Below are 24,561 nucleotides of genomic sequence, written 5' to 3'. Positions count from 1 at the left end.
AAAGAGTTAAGGACAGCAACTGAACTAGCATATTGAGAGACAAAGATCACTGTGTGTTCACTGGGTCATGCGATATCCACACTTGTGGTCCAGGAATGTAATCTCTGGCTGTGTCTGGCCGACATGAGGGATGCTGACAAGACTCGGTTTCTGAATTCCTCTGTGTCCCAGACTGGCCTTTTTGGCGACGTGGTTGAGAGTTTGCCCAGCATTTCTCAGCTGCACAAAAGCAGACAGAGGTCGTAAAACACATCCTGCCCGGTGGGCAACTGACCGCCAGCCGCAGCGTCTCATTCTGCTTACCGCCAAGGGCTGTCTGCTGTGTCCGCCCCCGCTACCGCACTGCAGCAGCATCCTCCAGCCAAGCAGTGCCGTGGAGCTGGTCGAGTGCTGCAGGGTGAATTATCTGGAACTGAATGCCTCAAAGACAAAGGAGAGGGTCATTGATTTTCATAGGGAAAGATCTACCATCTACCATCAAGGCATTAGTTGTCAGCAGTCAGGCAATATAGATGGTGCAAGAATATAAACTTATGGGAACTAACATCGATCAAAAACTCACTTTTAAACCAAACAGTGAGAAGATTTTCCAAATGCCAATTGTATCTCTACTTTGTCAGAAAACTTTGTAAGCTCCAGGTTCATCAATCAGTTCTTTTAACATACTGGCTTGGTTTAGAGGAATGAGAAATATTAACATTAGCACTCTCCACAAGAGTGAGCATCAAAATAACTGATTCAGGCAAGGATGACAATTTACAATAACTGAGTGGTTAAAGGAACTTAAATAGCACAGGACACTCTTGCATTTCTGATAAAAATAAGTTGTATTTTTCACTATTTAAGTTAGAAAATGTCTTTCCATTTCCTTAATTTGTGTTTAATTAAATAACGTAACATCTCGGTTATGTATGTAACCTTGGTTCCCTGAATTGGGAACGAGATGCTGTGATGGCACCATTGCTATGGGAGCACCTCCGGTGTGACGAATGTCTGAAGCCCTTATACCATCACGCAAATTCATTGGCCAAAAGCACTTAGCACCACCCCGAGCATACGTCACATATGCTCGTATATGCGTGCTGCTCGCTATTTCATCAGATTTCCTCATGACGAAGGAAGCTCTATCGAAGGTACGGAGCGGCCAGCATTGCAGCATCTCGTTCCCTATTCAGGGAACCAAGGTTACATATGTAACTGAGACGTTCCCTTTCATAGGTTCACTTCAATGCCCCGATGGCGTCATCGCTATGGGAACACTATACCATAACGCCTGTCATACTTAAGATAGCTGGAAGACAGAGGAAAGAGTCTGCTCAAGCGGAAGAGATCCGGGAGCCAAGAGCCATCCTCACATCCAGACAGTAGAACTTGATGAAACTGCTAGGAGATTACTATACTGCTGCAGCACAGACATCTTCCATCGAAGGCCCTTTAAAGAGAGCCTGAGAAGCCATTACTCTCGTAAAATGAGCACGCACCATAGAGGCGAAGTCACACGACGCGCCTCATAGGCCAGAGATGTAGCCTCCTCTATTCAATGTGACAATGTCTCTTTTTGATGAGAGTAGACCCTTTGCTCTTACGACTAAAAGAGTACTGGGCTGTGCTGTCAACAAAGATTGCCCTCACTGGGCAAGACCCAGAAGTTGCACATCACTATCTGACCCTGTAGGAGAAAGCCTCCAACCACTTGCTGAAAGACTGGTCCTGGGCCATTCTTGGACTAGAGCGTCCACACCCAGAGGCAAACAAACCCACTTCCGCTCAGCCAAACCTCTGCCATATGAGACTCACCACCTGAGGGTGCCAATCTCCATTCTCCGGCCTCCAAACTCTGTATCAAGAGTAAGTCCGCTCCTGAGTTCAGGTGACCCGGAACATGAACTGCTCTGATCGACAGGAACTTGGTCTGCGTCCAAAGAAGAACACGTCTCACCAACCTGCACAGGGGGCGAGAGCGTAATCCTCTCTGACAATCCATGCATGAGACCACAGCTGTGTTGTCTGTCCTTGACCTAAATGTGACAACCACTCAATTGGGGTAAGAACTGTTTGAGTGCCAGAAACGCTGCTCCAAACAGTTTGTGTGATTGAGCTAATATCAGCCAATCGTCAAGGTAACTCAAAACTCAGACACTCTGGAGCCACAACAGGGCATTCACCTTGCGTTCAAGGCCAATTCAAATGGAAGATTACATTACTGGCAAGCTTTATTCCAAAAGCAAACCTGAGGAGCTTCCTGTGTCTCTTGACGATCTGGATGCAGAAGTACACATCCTAAGATAGATGGTCACAAACCAGTTAGAGAAAGGATATGTGTGTGTGTGTGTATATATATATATATATATATATATATATTATTTGTATAATTGTATTTTTTTTTAAATTGCTATATTATTTGTATAATTATTTTTTTTTTAATTGCTTTAGTCTCCATTATTAGGGCAACAATGATTTTGATGTGCAATCTTACACAATTTACCTAATTTTTTGCCCCATGACTCGTATTTAGCAGCAGCATAATAATTAGAATGTAAAATACGTTTGAAAAGGGAAGTGCTAAAACATTACATTTCGGTGGTACAGTATTAAACTTTAATTTCAAACTAACTGACCCCAAGGAGCTGAAACATCATTTGGGGTGGATACAGCCCCCGGAAGCTGGTAAGGAGCTCTACTTTGCCCTCTGCAGGCTGGAGGTGGAACTGCAGGTTTGATCTCTGACCTGAATTTAACGTCATGGCAATTACATAAAATCTTTGTCGGGTTCTTGAACTGTACTGGTCATCGAAATCCCCGATCGGTAGGTATTTTTTAGGAGGACAGAAATGAACGTTAATGACTGGTTGGATGTTTTTAGTAACTTCCTGTGAGTGTGATGAGGAAGTGTAAATAGCACGCATGGAGGGCGTGTCTGTATGATATATGTTCCTGTAGCTGTGATCATGATTTCTCTTAAAAATATGTGTCTGTAGTGCTGGATTATGGGGGACGCGGCGGTAGCGAAGCGTCGGGAGCAGCTGACGCGTTGGTCGGGCTCCAGCACGGACAGAGAGCCGGCGGTGCCTCGGAGTCGCTGGAGAGGAGAGGCGAGCACCGGAGCTTCTGATGGAGGCAGAACAGACACCAATGAGCAGCAGGAAAAAAACAGGTTTGGAGATTCATGACCACAATAATGTCAACCAATACAAAGAAAACGTGTTAGCATTAATTATCAATTTAGTTCCTCGATGTAAACAAGCATGTCCGAATAAAGTGTTTCTCATCTTAACTCTTTAATGAAGGTCTCCAGATTTAGTTTGCTATTTTGGGTGTCAAGGACCATCTGCCATACATTGGATTAGTATCCTGCTAGAATGTATTTACTGATTAGTTTTCATTCTTAATGGATTAAAGAACCAATACAAATGGACAATTTTGTTCCCAGAGCTGATGGTTGCTAAAGATGAAGGTTGCATTTGAGACTGAAGAAACCGAAATACACAATATTTGAGTAGGAATGTGATTTGAATGTGCATCCAAAGCCTTTAATACTACTTACTCATTCTATCTTGCTTCTGATGTATCATATATATTATGAACGAGGCTTTAGTAATGTTATTGTCGTGTCTGATGCAAAATACCATTCCAGACAGCCTGACTCTTCCTCCCTCAGGTGGCGAGTGAGATTTGAGAAGACTGCAGAGTTCCTAGCAGTGTGTGCTAGTGGTGACACCGAAGAGGCGAAGGAGATGCTGAGAGAAGCAAGAGGGCAGAATGGAGAGCATGATTTGGTTAACTGTGCCAACGCTGATGGAATAACAGCTTTACACCAGGTCAGAATCTGGCTGCATTTTTAAACCATTTATTGTCTTGATAAAGTAAACAGATAATTTGCCTGATGTCTCCACATGCATGCTACAGTGCTATTTTTGTAAATGTTTCCAGGAACTTCAGTCTCTTTTATAATAATAAAAAAAAAAGAAGTATGCTCCGTGTATCGGTACTATACTGGGTAATGATTGGCTGTTATTAGAGAATTTTAGTGTTTAAGTATATTTGGCGATATTGGATATTTAAAAGTGCATGCTCATTTCCCCTATTTTAACACTCAGTTAGGCCCTGATTTCACCTGGTATAAGGATGTGTTTTCGGTGATCCGATCAAAAGCGGTTAGTCGAGAAGCATTGTTGTTTCCAGCTTGTATTAACTTGTGTCTCAAATGCGTCTTTTGTGAACATTTGTGATCAAACATTCAAGACTGCCTCTCTTTTATTTCATCACACCGTTTAAGACGTATAAATAAAAAACATTGAAAAGGTGGGCTGTGATTTTGATCGTAATCTTTGTGTTTTGGTACAACTCATAACTGATCCCATAGCAGTTGCACTACCGTTCAAAAGTTTGGGGTTAGTAAGATTTTTAAGCAGCACACCCATTTTCAACAAATAATAAGAAGACCTCTTGAGTACCAAATCAGCATATTCAAATTATTTTTTTTATTGATAATATGGCATATCCATATGAAAATGGAGCTTTCACATTAGAGAAATAATAACAATTTAAAATATTTCACAATATATATTTACATGCATTTTTGATCAAATTAATACAGTCTTGACTAACATAAGTCTTAAAAAAAAAAAAAAAAAACTGTACAATTTACATTACATATTAGATGAGTGCAAATACAATGTGGTAATGTTTGTTTTTGGCAACCTTGTGTGTGTCAAGGTCAGTAAAGCCCATAAGATAACTATAAAGATATAGTTCTAAAAATCGTTCTCAATATTAAAGAATAGCAGAGTCCACACCACAGCTATAACGATAAAGGCACAGAGAAACAATATCATTGGAATCGCTTTCAGAACGATTGACACCCAATCAGAATCCATTCTGCTATAACGAGCTCGAGAATTTAAAGGGGCAGACCATTGTGTGCTTAGAATAAACAGATGATGTCTGCTGGTGTGGACGATATAGTAATCTTTATAGTTATCGTTCTTGGTGTGAACAGGCCTTAAGTCTTTATGAGTCTTAATCACAAGGCAAGGTTAGTTCATGCCTTGTAATAAATAAAGTGCAACCCCTCCAAAAATGTATTAATATAGGTTTTAGTATTCGTATATTATTGCAAAAATATAAAATATTTTGAAGCAAAATAATGATTATGATGTGTAAATATAAATTACATGTATTCAGAATGTATGGAAAATAAGTTATTACATTTTTCTTGATGGTATTGTTTTTTTGTTAAATAGTATAAAAGATTTTTCAAAGAGCATTTTTCTGAGAACTTGGCATATGTTTAAACTTGGTTTTAAAATGTTATGTTATTTGTTTTGTCATTGAGCCACATTATAATACTTAAAATTAACTTTTAAAATTTAGTTTTTGGTGTTTGAATTTTCATTTATTTGCACAAATTACCATTTATTGCTTATCAGCCATAACATGGCTGTGATTTCATATTTTAATTGTAGTGCATTTCTATAAAAATCTGTTGGACTGTACATGGTGTTCTTTCCCAGGCCTGTATCGATGGCAGTATGGAGTTGGTGGAATTTCTTCTTTCTCGGGGTGCCATTGTTAACCGGGTGGACAGTGAGGGTTGGACTCCACTTCATGTGGCTGCATCATGTGGAAACCTGGAGATAACCGAGTAAGTTATGACTGAATTTAATGAATATATATTTAAATGAATGTCAAAATTGTCTAATATGTTTGTTTAGCTGGCTTAGAAGTTGTTCATCCTAAACCCAGAAATTATCTCATTGTTTTTCCCAGTCCTCTGTATATTAAAGACAACCTTTTACCAAGCAAATTCCTTAAGTGATATCCTTCATACAGGTACATCTCCAAAAATTAGAATATCGTGAAAAAGTAAAAAAATTTCTTGTAACTTATTTCAAAAAGTGAAACTTTCATATATTTTAGATTCATTACATGTAAATTAAAACATTTCAAAAGTTTTTTGTTTTAATTTTGATGATTAGAGCTTACAGCTCATGAAAGTCAAAAATCAGTATCTCAAAATATTAGAATATTTACATTTGAGTTTCAATTAATGACCATCCCTACAGTATAAATTCCGGGTATCTCTTGTTCATTGAAACCACAATAATGGGGAAGACTGCTGACTTGGCAATGATCCAGAAGACGAATATTGATGCCCTCCACAAAGAGGGAAAGTCACAGAGGGTCATTACTGAGAGGTGTGGCTGTTCACAGAGTGCTGTATCAAAGCATATTAAATGCAAAGTTGACTGGAAGGAAGAAACCGGGTAGGAAAAGGTGCACAAGCAACAGGGATGACCGCAAGCTTGAGAATACTGTCAAGCAAAGCTGATTCAAACACTTGGGAGAGCTTCACAAGGAGTGGACTGAAGCTGGAGTCAGTGCATCAAGAGTGACCACGCTCAGACGTCTTCAGGAAATTTGAGAGCACTTCATGCTTCCTTCTGCTGACAAGCTTCATGGAGATGCTGATTTCATTTTCCAGCAGGACTTGGCACCTGCCCACACTGCCAAAGGTACCAAAAGCTGGTTCAATGACCATGGTGTTACTGTGCTTGATTGGCCAGCAAACTTGCCTGACCTGAACCCCATAGAGAATCTATGGGGTATGGTCAAGAGGAAGATAAGAGACACCAGACCCAACAATGCAGATGACCTGAAGGCCGCTATCAAAGCAACCTGGGCTTTCATTCCACGTGAGCAGTGCCACAGGCTGATTGCCTCCATGCCACGCCACATCGATGCAGTAATTCATGTAAAAGGAGGCCCAACCAAGTATTGAGTGCATAGAAATGAACATACTTTTCAGAAGCCTGACATTTGTTTAAAATATTCTTTTTTTTTTATTGCTCTTATGTAATATTCTAAGTTTCTGAGACACTGAATTTTGGGTTTTCATTATCTATAAGCCATAATCATCAAAATTTCAAGAAATAAAGGCTTGAAATATTTCACTCTGTAATGAATCTATATAATATATGGGTTTTACTTTCTGAAATGAGTGACAAAAAATATTGACATTTTTCACGATATTCTAATTTTTTGAGATGTACCTGTAATTACTGACATACCAGAACAATACTGTGCAGTGAAAATTATATTCTTTGGTGTCCAGTGATATGGTGAACCGATGCCATTAGTTACTACACCTTGGCACTGCTTTAATCACTGTTTTTGTGTTATACTACCATTTAAGTGTAGTTCAGCAATTAAGCATTTTCAAGGTTAAAATGACTCTGAAAGTCAGATTGCCAACAGAAAAATAAGTTACTTAAAATGTGACAATTTTGAAATGTGTTTTTGTTTGTGGACAGAGTTGTGTGATTTGAGGGGTTTAAAATATTTCTAAATATTTCTGCCTCAAGTGCTAGAAATACACTGCTGTGAAAGATATTTTGCCAGTTAGCATGTATTATACTGTGCTTATTTATTGGCGCTGTCACTTTTAGATTTCTGCTCAGACATGGTGCATCTCTCTGCTCGGTGAACTGTGATGGTGATGTGCCAATGGACATTGCAGAGGATGAGGCCACAGAGACTCTGCTACAAGAACACACATTGACACAGGGTTAGTCAAAAGAACATCTGAAATGTCACATCATAAATACACTTACATGGAACTCAGTTAAATTTGAAGGTGTCAGAAATTAAAGCCTGCCATATTTGCTTAGAAAAATCACCCAGCCCACGTTAGTTTGAGTACAGGTGCAGGTCGGAATGTAGTAAATGTAAAATAAAAGCACAATTGTCCATATACTGATGTTATTTTACAAATTGCAAGTTTTTGACCTCTCAGAGTCAATAAAAATCACCTGATGAAGACTGGAGTATTATTGCATCAATAACATTAAAGGATAGTTCGCCCAAAAATGAAAACTGTCATGATGCCCTTTCAAAATTGTATGACTGTTTGTACATGCATTGGAACTCAATGATAACCAAAAATGTCTGGTTACCAACATTATTAAAAATATATTTTTACAGATACAGATTTAGAACAATATGAGGGTAAGTAATCAATGACAGAGTTTTCATTTTTGGGCATAATGTCCATTTAGTGTGTGGACTCAACAGTTTTACCTTTTTTTTTTTTTTTTTTTTTTTTATTAAGTCACACAATGTAAACAAAAGATTTTTACACCATGTATTGTATAACTTTTTACAGTACATAATACATATTTACCTTCTCACATTTTCATTTATAATCATTCACAAAACACTTCCAAAATAATCACTATCATTTAAGTATTTTTTTCTAGAAATACACAGACCAGTACATTTACATTAAATGAACTTGTCAAGTCAGCTAGTTAGATAAATTGTTAATTCTTCTCTGCAAAAGTGTATGAGACCTTACAATTAGTCCATCTCTCATCAGATGTGGAAGTAGCTAAGCGGGCAGAAGAGGAGTGGATCATGCGTGATGCCCGCCACTGGCTAACAAACGGGCTGCCTGCTAATCTTGGCCACCCCCGGACTGGTGCTACGCCGTTACATGTAGCAGCAGCTAAAGGATATTTGGAGGCCATTAAGTAAGTGTGAATGCAAAAAGATAAATGTTTCCTCTTGGCATTGCAAAATTTTTACTCGTATGATAAAATCGTATAAAGCAAATTTAGTTATATTCTCAACAGAGTTTTAACCCAGACTGCTGGTATCTCAGTGATTAAACCCTAGAGACCATTCCACCATTATTCAACCAGGTTAACACCCCATTCTCATGCAGAATGTTCCGCTACGCCATTGGGCAGTTCTCCGATCACAGAGCAACCATTGTTTACTTCCTGTCTCTTTGCAAAGTGGAAAAGGAGTGGAGGCCTGTGCCGATGTTCTTTCAGCACAGTTTCCATCCCATTGAGCTGTTTAGAGCAGAAGTCACATCAGCTTCCTCTACAATGCGTGATATTTCAAAACTTGAGTGAAGTGGAAAAACAAATAATTTGTCAGTGTTCAGAGTTTTAGAGTTGTCGTCATTATGAGTGTGCTGCCTCACTGCTGGAGGAGTCATGAAGAGCCCCGCCCCCACCTATTTATCACTGGTTATTCTCTCTAGATTTAAAAACATCCCAAGATGGGCATGGAAATGTGGGAGGGTATAGGATGGGAAGAGGTGAGTAGAGAGAATGGGGATGTTTTTTACCTTTTTTTTTTTTTTTTTTTTTTTTTATATGGAATGTTGCAATGTCTCAATGTCTAACTTGAAAATGTGAGCAAAGACAAAACCGTTAATATCAGTCATGGGACAGAAGTGTCTAGGAAGTAATTTACTTGAACAACTTATTTGTCTAGGGAATCCTGGTTGATTCTCAGCCTGGGGCCAGGGCCTGTTACAGGGCTTTAGTAAACGTTCACACCCCAAAAAAGCATGTTTTTGCTTCCACCCCAAAAGGGATATAATACATATACATTTTACTAATTATGCCAAGCTCTAAAATATTTATTAGGTAGAAACCTAAAGTTAAAAATCTTTAGTCCTTAGTTAGACACCTGGAAGAGTAGTGCAAATTCATTGGTTAAAAAGAGTGGGAAGACCCGAAGAACACTCAGCTCCTAAAAATGTTATGTCTTGACACTGAATTATTTATTTATTTATTTTTAATTTAGAGAAACTAGGACTGCTTGTAGATAAAAATAAAAGCTAGGGCTTTTATTTATTTATTTTTTAATCTGAATACAGCTTTGTAAAGGAAGCACGTTCTGTATATCAGAGGCTGTATATCTTCTGGAAACACATGCTGTGAGTGTAAGATGCAGGTTCGCTGTGTGGGAGTGCTTGCCCTCCTCTCAGCATGCAGTTATCTGAGAAAATGGCATTTTCACATAAGACTGATATTTATGTGGTTCTATAATAAATATGTCATTAATTGTCTTCAGGGGGCATTTGTAAATAAGTTTGGACTCCCTCACCATTCCCTAAAAAATTTGCATAAATCTCAAAATTTGTAGATTAAAAATGGCTGCACTAATAATATTTTGCCTATAATTACCTAAATGCAGTTATCAAAGTGGAAACGTAACTAGAATTCATATATGAACTACAATTTATTCAAATCTGTCTCAAAAATGTAGAAGAAAAATAGTAATTTAGCGTTTCATACCCTTTAAAACGCCAGCTTTAAAATACTCACTGGGTTTTGATACAGAGCTTGTGTCTTCACAATGTACTGAACACTTTTACAGATGACTTCATGCAGTTTTTTTTTTTTCCATCAGATTGTTGTGTCAGTGTGGTCTGGATGTGAGTGCTAAAGACTATGATGGCTGGACTCCTCTCCATGCTGCGGCTCATTGGGGTCAAAGTGAAGCCTGCCGTCTACTCGCTGAGCAACTGTGTGACATGGAGGCGCATAGTAATGGGGTGAGTGAGAGAGAGAAAAAATGTGCTAAACATTTAGCACCAAATTCTGTTGGCCAGTAATGTTGCCTATGAGAAACAAAGCTGTCTTCCTTAGGCAAGTGTTTACCAGCCTTAAAGTAATAGTTCACCAAAAAATGAAAATTCCAAACCAGTATGACTTTCTTCTGTGGAACATAAGATATTTAGTGAATGTCTCAGTGTTTTTTTTTTTTTTTTCATCTTCAGACATTGTTCAAAATATCTTCCTTTGTTTTCCGTATAAGAGAGTAAGTCATACAGGTTTGGAACGAGATGAAATTGAGAAAATAATGACAGAATTATCAGTTTTGATTGAACTAGCCCTTTAAGAGCTGAATCCTCTGTAGGGCCATATTTATATGTCAGGGCAGTTTTATCTTATTTTATCTAGCCTATTTCTCTGTGTTGTAATCAGTTGATTCTGAAAAAAAATAATTTTACATCTGTACTGACACCAATAAATATGGTAGCAATAGCCAATACACTGTAATTCTAAATAAAATAAATGTACTGTAGTTGTAAATTGGAATATAAAGGCAAAAGTTGAGGCCTGATATGTTGGAGAAATAAGTGCACAACAGGAGTCATGCAAGAAGAAATATTAAAGGAAGAGGAAGTGTGGAGCTTCTGTTCTGTCAAAATGCACCACAGTTCTGCAGTCAGCAGTGTGTGTGGGTGGGTATGTGTTTGTGCGCATGTTTGGGAAATTATAATAACTGAAACTGCTGTTTTGTTTTGTTTTTAAGGGTCAGACTCCATTTGATGTGGCGGATGAGAGTGTTGCGTCTTTACTGGACGAACTGTCTCAAAGACAGGCTAATGTGAGAACACACAAACCTTTATCTAAACCAGTTTGTCATTTTAGACATACAAGGAAGAAATTCACAGCTATCTATCTATCTATCTATCTATCTATCTATCTATCTATCTATCTATCTATCTATCTATCTATCTATCTATCTATCTATCTATCTATCTATCTATCTATCTATCTATCTATCTATCTATCATCAATCAATCATACTGGTGCATCTCAAAAAAATGGAATATCATAAAGTTCCTTTTTTTTTTTGTAACTTATAAATAGCGAAACCTTCATATATACTAGATTCATTACATGTAAAGTAAAACATTTCAAAAGTTTTTATATTTTTTATTTTATTTTGATGATTAGAGCTTACAGCTCATAAAAGTCCAGTATCTCAAAATATTAGAATATTTACATTTGAGATTCATTAAATGATGAGGGAAGACTGCTGACTTGGCTGTGAAGTCACAGAGGGTCATTACTGAAAGGTGTGGCTGTTCACAGAGTGCTGTATCAAAGCATATTAAATGCAAAGTTGACTGGAAGGAAGAAATTGGGTAGGAAAAGGTGCACAAGCAACAGGGAGGACTGCAAGCTTGAGAATACTGTCAAGCAAAGCTGATTCAAACACTTGGGAGAGCTTCACAAGGAGTGGACTGAAGCTGGAGTCAGTGCATCAAGAGTCACCACGCTCAGACGTCTTCAGGAAAAGGGCTACCAAGCCACTTCTGAAACAGAGACAACGTAAGCATCTTATCTGGGCTGTGGAGAAAAAGAACTGGACAGTTGCTCAGTGGTCCGAAGTCCTCTTTTCAGATGAAAGTAAATTTTGCATTTCTTTTGGAAATCAAGGTCTGGAATCTAAAGGATGACTAGAGAGGCGCAGATTCCAAGCTGGATTGATTCTGATCAGATAAATTCAGCCTTGATGATCAGAAGATATTTATTTCAAAATCATTAATAATTGTATTTTTTCCAAACTTTTGGCAGGTACTTTAATAATAATAATAATAAACAATTCTATATACTTTAATATATTATAGTACTTTATTATAATATATTATCATAATTATTAAATGGTGCTTTTTATTTTTTACAGGAAAATAGTGTATATTATTACAATATAAAATATATTTTTTTTTTGCTAAAATATATATTTTTATAATAAGTTCTGGTGGCGTGGCTTGTGGGCATGGTCCAATTGTCCTTCTTTTTTGTCTCTAGCTGATCACATGCCTGTATGATGTCTGCTGGTGTTGGTCCATTGTGTTTTATCAAGTCAAAAGTCAATGCAGCCGTCTACCACGAGATTTTGGAGCAATTTATGCTTCCATCTGCTGACAAGCTTTATGGAGATGCTGATTTCCTTTTCCAGCAGGACTTTAGCACCAGTCCACAGTGCCAAAACCACTTCCAAGTGGTTTGCTGATCATGATATTACTGTGCTTGATTGGCTAGCCAACATGCCTGACCTGAACCCCATATGGAATCTATGGGATATTTTCAAGAGAAAGATGAGAAACAGTCGATCCAACAATACAGACGAGCTGAAGGCTCAATAGTGCCTCAGCAGTGCCACAGGCTGATCGCTTCCATGCCACACCTCACTGATGCTGGAGTTTGTGCTAAAGGAGCCCTGACCGAATATTGAGTGCATAAATTAACATACTTTAAAGAACTTGAACTTTTCTGTTTGACAAATCCTTTTTTTCATTGATCTTAGGAAATATTATAATATTTTGAGATACTGGGTTTTTGACTTTCATGAGCTGTAAGCTCTAATCATCAAAATTAAAACAAAACAACTTGGAATGTTTTACTTTACATGTAATGAATCAAGAATATATGAAAGTTTCACTTTTTTTTAAGTGAACTTTTTCATGATATTCTAATTTTTGAGATGTACCAGTGTGTGTTTGTATGTGTGTGTGTGTGTGTGTGTATATATATATGTATGCGTGTATGTGTGTGTGTATGTGTATATGTATGTATGTGTACACACACACATAATTCTACAGGACTATCAATCTTCACTCACATTGATCTCCCAGGCCATCATGAAATACTGTAATTATATTTGTACCATTTACTATGACAAGAAAGCATTTTGAATAGAGTGCTGCAGAAATGATGTATTTTTGTAGGCCAACCAGGAAGTTACCGACACCCTGATTCCCTTGACAAAAAACAAAATAGGATTTTAGCTTTTGGATCATTGCAGAAAATCTGCTCTATGACCAAAACAATGTATGATTCATAGAAATGTTGTTCATAATGTTCCTCTCAAATGAACACAAGTTTTGCCAATTTTGTAGACTAAATACAGTTGTCAGAAGGCTGTGTATTTGGGTATTTACAAAGGCTATAACTACACCACAGACTTCAACGTCACATCACTAAGCTTCCTGGAACTCTTTTTCAGTCTGTATTTAAAAAAAAAAAAATATCTCAGTGTGATTAACACAATGAGGCTGTGAAAAGTGGACTAGTGAGTTGATGAGTTTTTATGTTCTTGGTGTTATGACATTTAACATGCTCTCAACCGACAACCCCATTTAGCCACTTGTTAGCAATAGCCTTTTTCAATATAAGTAAAAAAAAAAAATATATATATATATTCACAAGGTGGTATTACCAATGTTTTTATGTCATAGAATAAAACTTGTATCTTGTGCTTGTGTTCACCACAGATCTTATTTCAGGCATTTCACACAAAAAAACATTGACGTCAAGATGATGGAAATGGAAGTGCTAAAATGCCAACTTGATTCTGGGTTTTGGCCTACAAAAATGTCATCCATTCAGTACTCTATTATCTGTAAATGTTTGCTAAATTTGATAACATGAAGCTAATTTAATGTTTAAGGCCTTTAACCTATAAACACACACTCTCAGAAAAAAGACAAACCCTGATAGCAGACGCACATTATGGAGATGTCTGTTTGACGTTTATCAGATGTTTTTACACAGCATGTTTCCCAGATCAAGTGGACTAGTTAGCAGACATCTATAGAGACATATCTGTGCTATCTGAGAAACTGACACTGTGGAGGTACCCTTTCAGTAGGGTACCAATGTGTACACTATGTGCTAATATTTACTTTTAAAACAATAATACATACATTTAAGGTACTAATATGAACCATTTAGGTGTAACTAAGGTACAAAGATCTGCCTTGTAGCTTTTTTTCTGTAGGGTACCACCCGAGTGACATGTACCTTTGTTCCTGAGTGCACATGGAAACGGAATACTTATTGAAGAGATATATATTTTATGTCCTTAAAAACCAACTGCATTTTAACCTAATAACTTACTTAACATTAAATCTATCGACAACTGTAATTTTATTTAATTAGCCATGTTTAGGCTGATTAGTTGTTATTTACATGTTTTTGTACCTCGTTGAACTCATTACTATATCGTTTAAACTATTAATCAGAACGATAAGGGCTATTTAGATCCATTCTAAATAAAGTATGATTATATACATTTTTGCATCTGTTTATTTTAGTGGAGGACTGAACAGGCACTTATTGAGCAACAAAATTCACAGATCTCAAATGCCAACACTGCAAACAAGAAACACAGGTGAGAAAAATGATTGGTCTTTCAGTCTTTGCAGTCACAAACATCTTCACTCATACCTCTCTTTTTCTAAGGAGCTCTGTGTGCCGAATGAGCAGCAGGGACAAAATAAATGTACAGGACCAGTCTAAAGAACGAGGGGTCTCAGGAGGCCTGGGACTCAACGATGAGAGAGAAAGCAGCCCAGGTTTGTCTATCTTTCTCTTTTTCTCTCTCTCTCTCTCTCTCTCTCTCTTTCTCGCTCTCCCTCTCTCTCTCTCTCTCTCTGTCTCATACAGCAGCATTCAAAATATTCACATGCATGAAACATACTTGTACAAGAGTACAGTCTGTTTGATGATGCTTGTTTTGTTCTCTGTTCTAGAAAGTTCAACAGTGTCGACAGCAGAAAGCATGGTTCCCTCTTCAGGGGTCAGACACACACTCTTCTGTCTCAGCTCGTAATGTCAGAATTTCTTTGCTTGTGCATGTGATTAATCACTGTGTGTTTGTGTTCTTCAGACCATTGAGGATAAAGAAGTCAAGGTGAATGATCAGGACAGAGCGAGTCGCACAGCAGTTGTGCAGCCCACCCCTCAAAGACGAGAGTCACCTGCTGAGAGCCCCAGTAACGCCTCTAGTGATCGAAGGAAGTAAGATGGTTTGATCCAAAGAATTAAATGCTTTACAATTGCACTTCTATTTCTTTTATTGATTTTGTTACTGCTGTACAAATCTTGTTATATTTGAAGCGAAAATAGTTCATGAAACTCTTAGGAAGTATTAGTGATGGCATAACGTAGCAGTATTGTCAAGACATTTTAATACTAAAATATAAATTAATAAAAAAATATAAATACCCTCTACGGATGCCTTTGCAATAGAATCGTCATTGGCAAGTAACTTTTTTTTTGTTGTTGTTGATTTGCTAGACATGTTTTTAAAGGCTGAATAATTCCAAATGAGTGAAAAAATATCTGCTAAACTTATACTTACTCTAACTCAAACACCTGCCGAGTGAACTACGTAGAACACCGTTTTAGTTTATTATTCAATGGTAATTTTATAATTAAAACTATTAATTAAATCTCTACAGCAGGTAAACTTATAAAGGAGTGTTTAAAAGCATTTGTACTGTCTTTTGGTATTGCAGTTTGTATTGAGAATCATTCAACATCATTTTGAATTTAAATATCTTTGCTAAGTCAGTATGTAAATTACTAAGCAGTATGTAAAGTAATATGTAAATAAATGTTACTGTTTAAAGCAATAAGCCAAGAAGCCTACTCACTAGTCACAAAGCAGAGCGGAGTGCCTAACCCCCCTTATAGCGCTATAAATTCACTTTAAACTATGGCAACAATGAAGTTACATTTAGAATTAGTTTCTTTAGTGCAGTAATACTAATGTTATGAAGTCACAGGTGTATGTTTTGAGAGTAACAGGCCTCAAACAGTCATTAATTAACTATATATTAGTGTCATGTATTACATTATTATTCTCTGATCTGTCAATCATGTCATTCAGTTTTTGTATTATTGTTGCAGCATTTGTTTTATTGCTAGGCTGAATTTTTTTGTACAATGAGAACATTTTTACACCTAATGTCTAATTATTTCTGCTGAAGTTGTGTTTGGTGCCAGTAGTAGTAAAGAAATTACATAATTCAGAAATTTTAAGGACTCAAACATTCATAATTAAGGACTGGAACTATCCATTTTATAAACTAGATTTAAGATCTGTTCGTGAACAGTGATAAAATTGTGTTTTACAGGTTTCAGGCTCCAGTGAGAGATGAGGAGTCAGAGTTTCAGAGGAAAGCTCGCTCGCGTCTCATGCGGCAGTCACGACGATCAACACAGGTGTGTATTCATAACCCTGAACCAAAACTAATATAATGAATAAAATGCACTGAAAGAAAAGAAAACTGTATTGAGTAGTTTGGCTTAATATTTTGTTAACAACATGTTAATAATGTGCAAAAAATAATTTATTAATTTTGATTGTCAGGGAGTAACACTGACAGATCTTAAGGAAGCAGAACGGATTATTGTTAAGAGCAATGAACCTCAGCACCTCAGTGTTCAGCCTGTGAGCCCCAACATCACAATAACACCAGCTGAGAGAGGTGAGTCTCATTACCATCCAGTGTGTCTGAAGCACCTGGAGTTAATACTTCTATTTCAGGTGACAGTAATTATTCTTTGATGTTTTTGATTCAGTGTGAATTCTGTATAGATATTGAGAGTTTTCTCACTGCACTAGACATGGAGCCAGTGAAGGAATCGGGAGATGCAGAGACAAGACTAGGAGTGAGAGATCGCCGGAAAGGGAGGAAAGAGAGACGCTCAACTGGTATCGTTCAGCTGGCTGGAGATGTGAGCTACAAGCATTCATAAAAAACCCAGGGCATTTTCGTTCACACTGAGCGCTTTCAATATAAATAGACTTTTCTTTGAAGTACACTTGCTGCTTCTCACCTGTATATTACAAAGAATAACAAAGGATGACGTGCACGTGAATTTTCATTTTAAGCAAATGTTGCCCACAACCAGGTTTCTGCAGTAGAACAGGAGGAGTTTGTGGAGGTTCCCTATTTTATGATAATGAATTTAGCAACATTCATATGCAAACACAAACAGTACATGACAAAAGGTCTATAGATGCACACTTTAACACTATAATGACTTGGTTGTCCCAAAACTAGTATATTATTTGTTTTACAGTATTTCCTTGACACACTTCTTTAAAATATGCATCAGTCAGTACTTTTGGAAAAAATCAGCCTATAAATAAACAATATTAATTAAAAATATTTTTTCATTAATATTTAATAGGGGTGTAAATATTTGTTGTGACTTTGATTCAAAAATCTTACGATTGTGCTGCATCATGAAATTGGGTCGTGATTCAATTTAAGAATGATTTAAGTATTTTAAAACAATTCATAACTGTTTCCAAAAAAGGCATTAATGTAATTCGAGAGACCGTTTGCACTGTAGTCAAATAATGACAAAGTAATGAATCAAGTCATACTTTCGCAATTAGAAGTGTTATTTTTTTGTAGTGGACTGTTGAATATGCGTCATAGATTTGTACATTATGAAAAATTCAATGAACCGACAATAAAAAATGTAGGCAAATTATATTAATGCCTTTTATTACATTGTTGTTGGTTCTAATTTGTCAATCATAGCATTCAGTGGTCATTAAATTTTTGTATTCTTGTTGCAGTAATTTTGTTGCTGGGCTGAATTTGTTTGTACAATGAGGACATTTTCACACCTCTAACTTCTAATTATTTTTGCAGTTGTGTTTGGTGCCAGTAGTAGTAAAGAAATTGCATAATTCAGAAATTTTAAATGACTGACTTATTGACATGGACAGTTATTGACAATTAATGTTACTTTTGTTCAGACGGATGATATGGATGCAAATGAAGACGCTGAGCAAGACAACAGAACAAGGTTTGTGTGTGTTTTATTAAGGTTTTGTACATCACCTGGTGTGTGGCTATGTTCAAGAGCTATCCATATCCTTTATGTACTTAGTGTGTACTGATTACGTAGCACAGTGTCTTGTTTTTTGTTCTGTGATGCCTTTTTCTGTAGATGCGATTTTAAATAAGCTGTTAATAAGCTCATGTGGAGAGAGTAATATTGAGACTTTTGTAATGTTATTTTTAAGAGTATTGTTTGTTTTTGTAGTGATCCTCAGTTAGATGATTCCAGACACTCCTCTCTGGATTATAGAAAGGTAATTATTATTATTTTTTTTTTTAAACATTGAACATTCAGAATCTAATGAGCAATATAAGAGCTGGTTCACACTCTTGGTTTGTTATGTGTTCTCTCAGTTGTATCTGCAGGTGTTGCAAGAGAATGGAGATCTAAATGAAAAGCTTCAAGAAACTCAACTGCAGTTAAATGAGAGTAAAGTTCAGCTGGAGAAACTCAAACAGGTGAGAAGTGTTGTTTTCTTGTCCTGAGACCTTGGGATAGGTAAGAAATGTTGAACCACTAAAGTGAGTTAGATTTATTTATATAGTTGTATTTGTTTGTATGTACACAGAATCAAGAGAATGGATCAGACAGACCAGCCCTGCTGGAGCTGGAGAGATTTGTAAGTACCTAGGGCTGCAACTAACGATTAGTTTTATAATCGATTAGTTGGCCAATTATTCTTTCGATTAATCGGATTAAACTTTTTTTTTTTTTTTTATTGACAAAAAACCACTATTTCACATTCTGCCCAATGTCCTTCAAACAAACGTGCCAACTGAATGCTATGAAAACATACAGTGCTTAACAATTTATTAGACCACCTGTCATAATAAAGAGAAAACACAAATATTTTAGGAATATGTCAAAATTGCTTAAATCTAATGTTATTGTCATTAATTGTGAAAATAACAAACTGAAACAACCAATTCACACAATAACAAAAATGTCCTATGCCTTGCAACAGCTTGCATTCTTGCTGACATTATGTACTTTTTGACTGTAATTGGGTATCTGAAAAAAACCCACTATAAAGCGCTCTGCCTTTCTATCATAGATAACAGCAATAATTATATTATAGCATTAGAAATAGCCAACTACTGTTACTAAAGAGCTTACGCATATTGGAGGACTAACCAATTCAGAAAGCTAAAAAAATGACTTTGTTAATCACCAGTACTGTTAGTTTAGAGCAGCAGTGGCAAAAACCTTACATAATTTGTTAAAAACCTTACATAAATTAGATTTAATAAATTTGTTAAGCATTTTATATGGTGAATATAGTTTAAATCTCTATAAAAAAAAAAAAATAATGATAAAGATAATAAAGACGAATAAAAACACAAACTCAGTGTTTAACCAACAGGTGAGAGTAATGTTCTGCAGGAACACATGTTCAGTTTGATCACAGTCACCTCTTACTGTCATTGCTTTATCCTGTAATAAGGCGACTATGAAGCGTCGGATATTTATATTCAGAATTACACTCTGTTATCCCTTAACAGTTCCAACTATCATAAAATATTCACACTGCATGTTGACTTTTAAGCCTTAATTTAACTTTCAACAACATATTTCAGCACAATGGATATTTTTGCGCTGTGTTCCGTCTGTCTGACGCGCGTGTACGCTCCCGCCGCGCCGCCGCTCATTCGGTATTTTAAACGTATAGGGATAGTTCACCCAAAAATGAAAATTCTGTCATCATTTACTCACCCTCAAGGAATTTCAAACCTGTATGAATTTCTTTGTTCTGCTGAACACAAAGGAAGATATTCTGAAGAATGTGGGAAACAGAGCAGTTCTGGGGCACCATTGACTTCCATAGTATTTATTTATTTTTTTCCTACTATGGAGGTCAATAGTGCAACAAAACGGCCTGGTTACAAACTTTCTTGAAAATATCTTCCTTTGTGTTTTCCAAGAATACATTAAACAATTCTCAGTCCGGTTGAAGCATATTAAACTCAACACAACAGCGTAAATTAATCCCGATAGAATAGGAACAAAGCCATGAATCTGAGTCATCTCTTGTTTAATATGTATTTCCCAGGGCATATTATACAATGTACATTTACACAATCACATTAATAATGCAAAGGAGAGCAAGTAGAAAATACAACATTACAATAATAATAATAATAATAATAGCGGAAAAAACTCACGTGGAGAGTCGAAATGCACAGCCAGCAAAGGACAGAATGGCAAAGCTAACATTAACTGAATAATAACTGCCGCTTAGAATTAAACAAATTTGTATTTGTGATGACCCGAGCTGACCAAACAGTTAATTGTGAAATGTTTGCTATGTAGAGTACAGTACCGGTAGTTCAAGCATTTTCATAGGATCTAATTTGTAAAAAAAAAGACTGATTCTCGAATTCATTCTTGTTCAGTACGGCCGCTGTTGTCACCAGAAAAACTTTTACCCTGCAAGCGCCAATCTGGAAGCCAGAAACGCGGAAGTGTGAAAAAGGCTAATTACGCTAATGCATTAGCTTAAAGCTTAAAATAAAGAATTTTCATGTTTTGGGCAGCTTGGATCACGTACTTCTCCCGCAGCATCTCATTCTGTTTTCTCCACAATTTTTTAGATGGATTTTGTCCATAGAAATGCGTTATTCAATGCTGTAATTTGTGGGCAGACCCGACTAATCGATAATGAGAATCGTTGTCGATGATTTTATCGATTAGTTGTTGCAGCTCTAAAGTTACCACATTTTCATGGTTCAGGTGTCTTGGGTGTTTTAGTGGTAACAATGCCAGTAGCCCCTCACTGCAGAACAAAGATCCAGGTTGGATCCACATCTTGGGGGTGGAGATGGGTAGATTTAGGGGTGGGGATGGGTGGGCTTAGGGATCAGGGGGTAGAGACGGGTAGGCTTAGGTATATGTAAGGCGGGAGGAGTTGAATCTAGATCCAACCACACCCCCTGGATCTTGTGTTCTGCAGTGAGGACCATCTCAACAATGCTGCAATTTGTTTACCTTAGTTAATGCACTGGTATCATGTACTAACAATAATCAGCGTTTTCTTTTAATTAATTAAATTTGTTCATTTAAATGATATAAATGTATTGGTACATACATGCTAAAATTAACATTAAGTTAGGAATTGTTGATGAAGGACCATTGAATTATTAGAAAATAATGCATAGTGCATTGTTTTTAATAATTCAACAGTCTTTGTCAGATCTTATAGATAAAACGCTCTTGTATGTAGGACCAATTTCAAGTGTATTTCATCTGAAGCACCTGTTGCTAATTCAAAAACGTCATTTTAAAGCTAATAATGGAGGTGTCTTTGAACAGTATCGTCTCAACAACATTGTCTACTAATAGCGAAACTGAAAGTAAAAAATGTAATTTTGCGAAAATATGTAAATAGTTTGTAATTTTTTTGAAAATTCTGTTATTTAATGCATTTAATTGCTTGGTCAATGTCTTTGTGGGTTTTGGTTATTTTGCCTTCGTATTCTGGAGTTTTGAAATAACTGAAATCATTTGGCGAAGTGATATTGAACTGCAATGTGGTCAAGACCTCCCTGAAAAATAACTGCTCACCATAGAACGTTCATCAAACAATCAGAAGCAAGCATTCAACAACCCTGTAATATAACCTAGAATAATAAATGTTATTTCACCTAATGCATGCATGTTAATAAATTGAACCCTATTGTAAAGTGGGTTGTTTTGTTTTGTTGTTAATTCTGCTCTATTCTTTATTCAGGAAAAGAAACTTCTTCAGCGGAGAGCGTCTGAGTTAGAAGATGAACTCAAAGTAAGAGCTTGAGCTTTACAGTATTTAGAACTGTTTAGATTTTCAGACTAGATTTAAACAGTTAAATTAGTTGAACAGAGCTGTGAGTACTACACTCTTTTTATAGCTGAAAGCACAATTAGCATAACATGTAAGAGGTATGAGTTGTGTAGAACATAGTGTATGATGGATATGCCAGATCTGCAGAACTTTCTGCAAATTTCCATGCATATACAGGTTCCACGTGGGCCTGTTCATCTCACTCTCTGTCCTCCTTCTAGGTGCTTGTGGATTTGCGTGCTGACAACCAGAGACTGAAAGATGAAAATGCAGCTCTCATTCGTGTCATTAGTAAGCTGTCTAAATGAATCTTTGGGTCCTTTGGATTTTTTTTCCTGAATTCATTGGGAAAGTTGTTGTCCTATTGACTGCCCAAAGAACTGCACAGCATTTTCTTTCCCTCTCTCATCTCTGGGACATATGCCCCATGCCTGGAGTGGTTAGACTACTGTTCTTTAAATGGATATGGACATATGTAAGGCCTTGTTTAGCTGCCACTCTAGACTCATCAAAACTGGAATTTTCAGTGACACAACTCAAGTCCGTCTGCTGTTCAGCTGCTCTAGATTATGGTGTTCAGCTCTGATTCAGGGTGCTCTTGTAGCATTTGTAATGTTATTGATTTCTTTTGTGCAGTGTGCTTACTGCTTTTTTATTAATAGCACAGATAAGTCTTATAGCTTTAATGTTCCTTAAATTTCTGCAAACTAGCCATCGCACTTAGTTAATGCCGTTATTGTGCCCTACACTGCGCTGCACTGATGGGAATTTTGAGTAATTTGAAGTTTCAGTTCAGGTTTACTGTTCAGTTTCACTTAGATATAGCTACCATTGCAATCTTTGCCTTGGTACCTCTAGAAACCTGCAAAAATAGATAAATTAAGATTTTATGATATACTAAATATAGAATATTGTTCATTAATGACCAAAATTATATATTACAGATCATAGACCTGCAATGTTAACATAACAGGTTAATGCACGTTGAAATAGAAATGAAGTTTTAATATATTTTCGTATACATTCATATTTAAACACACACTCTAAAAAATGCTGGGTTAAATACAACCCAGCGCTGGGTGAAATATGGACAAACCCAGCAACTGGGTTGTTTTCAACCAACTGTCGGGTTAAATGTTTAACCCAACCTTCTGAGCAGGAACCCAACCGCCGGGTCAAAACAATCCAATCGCTGAGTTTGTCCATATTTTACGCAGCGCTGGGTTGTATTTAACCCAGCATTTTTTTTAAGAGTGTACATAAACCACTGATCTGTTAAGAAGTATCTAATGTTTGTTAAAGGCTTATTACTGAAATTGCAGTGTTACCAGACTTAAATGTTTAAAATGTGCTTTTTAATGCCATGGCAATGTCAGCTGGGCTATGCCATCATTTTAGCTTAAATCTTTTTAATATTCCTTGAAATGGTTAGCAAAAAAGAAAAAAAAATGTGCCAAACAGTAACAGCATGCTCAGGGGTCTCTTAGTGAGACAGTAGAAGGTCTTGGGGTAGTGTGTCTTTTTCTCAGTATGTATCTGAATTAACACTGTACTTTAGCTGACTACTGTTCTTTGGACCAAACAGGCATTAGTATGGATCTTTTTCTCTATTATTGCATATTTATGAATATATTATAAATGGTGAATTTTGATGCTGTTGTGTTCTGCCAGTGGTGTAATCATTTTTTATTAGGAAGAGACACACAAGTGTTTTGTACTGTGACTATGAATTTTGTCCTAAACCAAACTGGCGCCATAGGTCAAAACTTTTAAAGGTTTACCACTGTTTTGTTTTTGTTTTTTTCCTAAAATTATTGCTTTCAGGACTTAGGCATTTGTTCATCTAGCAAGTGTATTTTGCCAAAAATGTGCCTTTCTATATATATATATATATAGAATATATCTCTGTTGCTTTGTTAAAAAATGTTGGAGTCAGTTATTCTCTCTGACCAATAAAGATCAGTGCAAATGGTTGGGTAACAACCATTAAAGCAATCTGTGCACAAGTGCTTTTATCTCTTGTATAAATAAATAATGGCTTGCTAGATATAATTATTTTCAGCGGTGTGATTTCCCATTAAGTGGTAGGAAAATTAAATGAAATGTAAGTAGTAGACAAATGTGTGGTTATTGCGAAAGATAAAGAGTGTAATTCATTAAATTTCCCCCTGGGAAACATCACAGGACAATTTCATACCAGTCTTTACCAAATCCTATTACAAACTTAAAATATGGCTAATGTTGTTCTTCTGGTTTTTGTTTGTATCTTGAATGTGAAATATATTTTTATTGTAATGAAATGAGTGGTTAAATGAAATAATACATTCAGTTAAACTATAACATGGTAATCTACACACATTATTAGTGGATTTACTAAGGCTCTATTACTTGTAAAATGATATAGACTGACTGAACTGAACAGGCAATGATTTGTATACACGCAGTAGCTTATTTTAGATATTTATTTATTTTCAACATTTACTATTAAGACTA

The 24,561-nt window shown here is 36.4% G+C and overlaps 1 protein-coding gene across 1 annotated transcript; it reads left to right on the top strand.

The window, feature by feature from the left end:
• Positions 1–2,697: 2,697 nt before the first annotated feature.
• Positions 2,698–23,501, top strand: ppp1r12c (protein phosphatase 1, regulatory subunit 12C). The gene is made up of 21 exons (XM_079431564.1): positions 2,698–2,806; positions 2,979–3,154; positions 3,659–3,818; positions 5,514–5,644; positions 7,449–7,567; positions 8,378–8,531; positions 10,213–10,357; positions 11,122–11,196; positions 14,696–14,772; positions 14,844–14,956; positions 15,134–15,180; positions 15,271–15,401; positions 16,523–16,610; positions 16,759–16,876; positions 17,014–17,126; positions 18,166–18,215; positions 18,456–18,504; positions 18,605–18,709; positions 18,820–18,870; positions 21,979–22,029; positions 22,290–23,501. Exons 2-21 carry the CDS (start codon positions 2,988–2,990, stop codon positions 22,374–22,376), a joined length of 2,031 nt encoding a protein of 676 aa, XP_079287690.1. The 5' UTR covers positions 2,698–2,806; positions 2,979–2,987; the 3' UTR covers positions 22,377–23,501.
• Positions 23,502–24,561: the final 1,060 nt, after the last annotated feature.

Source organism: Barbus barbus (assembly GCF_936440315.1).
Source record: "Barbus barbus genome assembly, chromosome: 13".
NCBI classification, from domain to species: Eukaryota; Metazoa; Chordata; class Actinopteri; order Cypriniformes; family Cyprinidae; genus Barbus; species Barbus barbus.
The sequence above is the reverse complement of the archived record's forward strand: the minus strand, read 5'-3'. Positions and strand labels throughout refer to the sequence as shown.

Bases quoted from the DNA above. Each gene is read 5' to 3' on its own strand.
- ppp1r12c (XM_079431564.1), top strand. From the start codon at position 2,988: ATGGGGGACGCGGCGGTAGCGAAGCGTCGGGAGCAGCTGACGCGTTGG. The intron at 8,532-10,212 runs GTAAGTGTGAAT...TTTTTCCATCAG, and splicing joins GGATATTTGGAGGCCATTAA to ATTGTTGTGTCAGTGTGGTC. The intron at 10,358-11,121 runs GTGAGTGAGAGA...TTTGTTTTTAAG, and splicing joins TGGAGGCGCATAGTAATGGG to GGTCAGACTCCATTTGATGT.